The sequence below is a fragment of the Vigna radiata genome, chromosome 2 (genome assembly GCF_000741045.1).
Source record: "Vigna radiata var. radiata cultivar VC1973A chromosome 2, Vradiata_ver6, whole genome shotgun sequence".
Classification (NCBI taxonomy): domain Eukaryota; kingdom Viridiplantae; phylum Streptophyta; class Magnoliopsida; order Fabales; family Fabaceae; genus Vigna; species Vigna radiata.
Window position 1 is genome coordinate 21,817,340 of NC_028352.1, and position 4,244 is coordinate 21,821,583.

Sequence of the window (4,244 nt, forward strand, 5' to 3'; positions counted from 1 at the left end):
AAAGGACGAAGGAGCATGACTTTAGGTTAGATCATAATATATTAACAATATTTTTAATAAATTTTTTATAATAAATTATATGTTATTATTTTATTAGTTGGTAAAAAAGTTTTTTCTTTAAATAATGATATTTTGATAATTTTTTTTTAATAATTTTTTTATAATAGGATACATGTTATTATTTTATTAATTTTTTTGAATTTATATTTAAAAAAATATTTAAAACAAATTATGTATGGATTCTAAAAAAATTAAAAAAAAAAATAATTGTTAAAAAAAAAAATAATTGTTAAAGAGATTTTTTTCAGGTAAGGGACGCATAGTTGACATGTTATTTATTCCGTACATAATACATGTCTATGGTAGTTGTTGTACCTTTCAACTACCTAGTAATCTAAGACGCGGTTCAACGCCTTAGACACGCACCGGTAAATTGCGTCGGAAACGGACGCCACAGACACCTGCAGCTTAGACTTAATCACATTGGGCAGTATGCTGTTACTGTAACCGTTCTGAAGATCGCGGTATCTATCCCACAGCATCACTCCCCCGTAGTTGGAGGCTTGCTTCGCGTGCGGAAGCACCTGGCTGTTGAGTTCCTCCGGCGGAATATAACCAGCGCCGGCGCTGGGTGCTGCTGGCACGCCCACGAAGAGCGAGTTGTTGGAGGCGACCAAGCTCACCCACCTGTCCCAGGAGTTCAAGATAGCGGGGATGCCACTTGCGTAGGAGCAACTAGGGTTGTTGTAGAACTGAACGAAGATGTAGTCGAAGAGTTGGGTGGCGATGGCTTTGCCGAGATAGTAGATTGGGTCTGTAGGGCACTGAGGGGCTGCCGACAAGTAAAAGTAACGCCCTGTCGTTTGTCGGAAGTAGTCGAGTTCCCTGGCAAGGTTGTCCCAGTAATCCTCCGTCCTTTCGATGTCGAAGTCGACGCCGTCCAGCGTGACGCTTCCCACTGGACCGTAATTGCCGCTTAGGAAGTTGGTGTAGATGTAGTTGGCCACCTCCTTTGCATCCTCCGGCGAGCTTATTGAGTAGTTCGGACTGTCTCCTCCAATTGAAAGGAGCACTTTTATGCCTTTCCCCTGTAATCAATACACAAAACATAAACAATTGAAAGGAGCACCGGTGGTTTGAACGTGATTTGAGACTGGGGAAGTAAAATTTTCTGAACTGTACCTGGCAGTATTTTATTTCGGACTCTAGTTCAGTGCAAGGTGTCCAGGCACCATTGTCGCAGTGACCGGCGAAGTTCCAAGCTGGGGTTCTCCCTGCACCGAACTGGGTGAGGAAAGCGAGGAGCACAATTTCATAGTTACCAGTGTCACATGTGGTTGTCAATGAGCCTTCGTTGAGGTTTTGCCCCCAGTACACGGCGATGCCACCATTGTCAGCGCGTGAGGAAGAGAGAGCGGAAAGGGTTAAGAGAAGTGTGATCAAAGCTAGTCTTTGCGACGCCATTGCTTTCTGTTATGGCTTTCTTCTGAGTTTAAGAGAACTAGAACCAACCTATTTATACTGCCAAATCATTGTTCAAACAAATGGTGTCAATGATAATTTCCTTTTTGCCTGAATCACGTTTCTCAGAGGAGAAAAAGCATTCACAATATAATTTCTAAAGCTTTTCATTTTAGTTGATATGTGTCATTATTTAGAACATCGTACTTTTGTTCTTTTATATATAATTACCTGAAAGCATTAATGCAACAATTCGTATTCTTTTTTGTTTTAACGTGTTTGGAGTCTACTTCTTTCGGTGATTCTAGTAAATCCGCAAATTACAGGGGGCTTTTATCGAAGGCCTCTGGGCCATAGGTAAGTTAAGTTTTTTGAAGGCTTTACCAAGAATATGTAAAGTAGTAAAATATCAAAGGCTTTATAAAGTTGGAAGGAGAAGTTTTATTTACCAAAGGCCTATGCTTTTCGGTAAATGGTTCGATTATATGAAATAGGAAAATGTTTGTTTAACACCATCCTTTGACACAAATTTGACACCGGTCCACGTGTCAAATTTGTATTGAATGACTGAAGGTGTTTTAAAAATCATATATCCAAAAGTACTTAAGGGTAGAATAGGTATTTTGATTGTATGAATGAATGAAAATTGAATTTGACGGTTTCATTTTTCATTTTCGACTTTCACTTTCGTTCTCTGACCATCGTTGTTCTCTCTCATTCGACTCTGCTCCCATCCAGGCATCTCCCATTCTTCCATTGGGGACCCATAGTCCCTTTCTACCTCTGTTGATTATCGTCTACCATTACGTCGTTCATCTCTGCATTGCGGTGGTATTGGTCATCAAAAGGCATCGAAAGGCGTCATCTGAAGCAAAAGTTGTGTTTTGCTTTGACTGTGTACGGGTAAGTTGTGTTTGGCGTTTTGGGTGTGTTTAGGGTTCGTTTGTTGTTTTGGGTGGAACCGTAGGTTATTGTTGTTTGATGTTAGGTTTTTGTTTGTTGTGAATCGTAATGTAGCAATGATTTATTGTGCAGTTGAAATGGCGTCGGGTAACCCAAAGGTAAGTTAAATTTTAGGTATTATTTATAGTTTTGATTTTTTATAGTAAGTAATAAAAATTTATTTTTAATATTTTGTAGTGGCGGGTTCGAATGTCTATCGATTCATCTTGGATTGTCTTAATGAATGGGTTACTGAGAAAAGAGCATGTGGAACGAATTGGTGATCTCATCCAACCCTAGACACACACTAATACGAAAAACAACTCAACTTGACTTGGAAAACACCAAAAATGACCTGTGGTCCCCCACGTTACCACAGGTGGTCCCTTCAGTGCAACAGGATGTCCAAAATGGACAAAAGAATTGCGTAAACGATTGCAGGCCTCTTGTAAACGATTACAAGAGTGCTTTTTGCTGCAGAATTCACTGAACTTCAACAACCTTCATGCCATCACCCAGGGTGGACCCCTTGTACATCATGGGGTTTCCCAAGCATCACATCCAACCCTAGACACACAATTATACGAAAAACAACTCAACTTGACTTGGAAAACACCAAAAATGACCTGTGGTCCCCCACGTTACCACATGCTCTTTTCTCAACATTGGAAATATATGTTATTGATTCTTTGGGGAAGGGCATAAGAGACCGCAAAAGGATTGACAGTGTTGTGGTATCTGTGAGACCATTTGGATATTGTTATTGAGTTCCATGTAATAATGTTTTGCTAACGTATAATTCTTATTTTGACTTGGTAGGCTGAAAACCTTGCCCGATTTTTTTGCATGTTGTACAACAGACCGGAAGGGAGTATTGGACCATATTCTGTTGTACAACCAAATATCCCATCCCAGCCAAGCCTGTAAGTTGTTATAAGCCTTCATTTTAAAATTATGTTATTTTAATTGATGTAGTGTGTCATAAGTGGTTGATGTTATTTTTTTATTGTTTTAGACATGACTGTGGAGTTATAATGTTACAAGCTATGGAACTTAGGGATGGACATGATAAATTCAATGGCAAAAGCATGCCACAATACTCAAACGTAAGGAAGAATACCATTTTGTTTATTTTTTATGATTTGGTTGATATGACAAGTAAAATATTTTCATTTCAGGAGGCATTGCTTGCAATCAGAAAGCGATATGTAACTGAATGGATCCTGGACGAGGAGAACATAAGATTACTGGATGCGCTAGACGTCTATGGATTGTTGTAGGGTAGTTGTGTAGTGTAAAAATGTACTCTATTTTAGTTTCTTGATACAGTGTACTTTGTATATGAAGACAATTTAGTTCTCGTTTTATATATATGAAGACAGTGTACATCTTCTTATTGGAATAAGATTCTTTTATACATTTCAAGACATTGTACAAATTGTTATTTGAATAAGATGAATGATTTAAAGAATGCTTATTAGCAATGTATACATGATTGTTGATTGATGATTGATGTCCACGTTTTTCTTATGTGAAATGTATGAAAGTTCCATACGAATTAAGGTGTTTTCCAGGTCAAGTTGAGTTGTTTTTCTTATAAGTGTGTGTCTAGGTTGGATGTCATGGTTGGGAAACCCCATGATGTACAGGGGGTTCACCCTGGGTCATGAGATGAAGGTTGTTCAATTCTGCAGCAAAAACCATTCTCGTAATCGTTTACAAGAGGCCTGTAATCGATTACGCGAACCTTTTCTCCATTTTGGACATCCTGTTGCACTGAAGGAACCACCTGTGGTAACGTGGGCGACCACAGGTCATTTTGGGTGTTTTCCAGGTCAAGT

The 4,244-nt window shown here is 38.9% G+C and overlaps 1 protein-coding gene across 1 annotated transcript; it reads right to left on the reverse strand.

Moving 5' to 3' along the window:
* Nucleotides 1-298: 298 nt before the first annotated feature.
* Nucleotides 299-1,518, reverse strand: LOC106756642 (hevamine-A-like). The gene is made up of 2 exons (XM_014639144.2): nucleotides 1,183-1,518; nucleotides 299-1,088 (listed from the first exon to the last, which is right to left on the reverse strand). The coding sequence occupies exons 1-2, from the start codon at nucleotides 1,462-1,464 to the stop codon at nucleotides 387-389; spliced, it is 984 nt and encodes a 327-aa protein (XP_014494630.1). The 5' UTR covers nucleotides 1,465-1,518; the 3' UTR covers nucleotides 299-386.
* Between the last annotated feature and the right edge of the window lie 2,726 nt (nucleotides 1,519-4,244).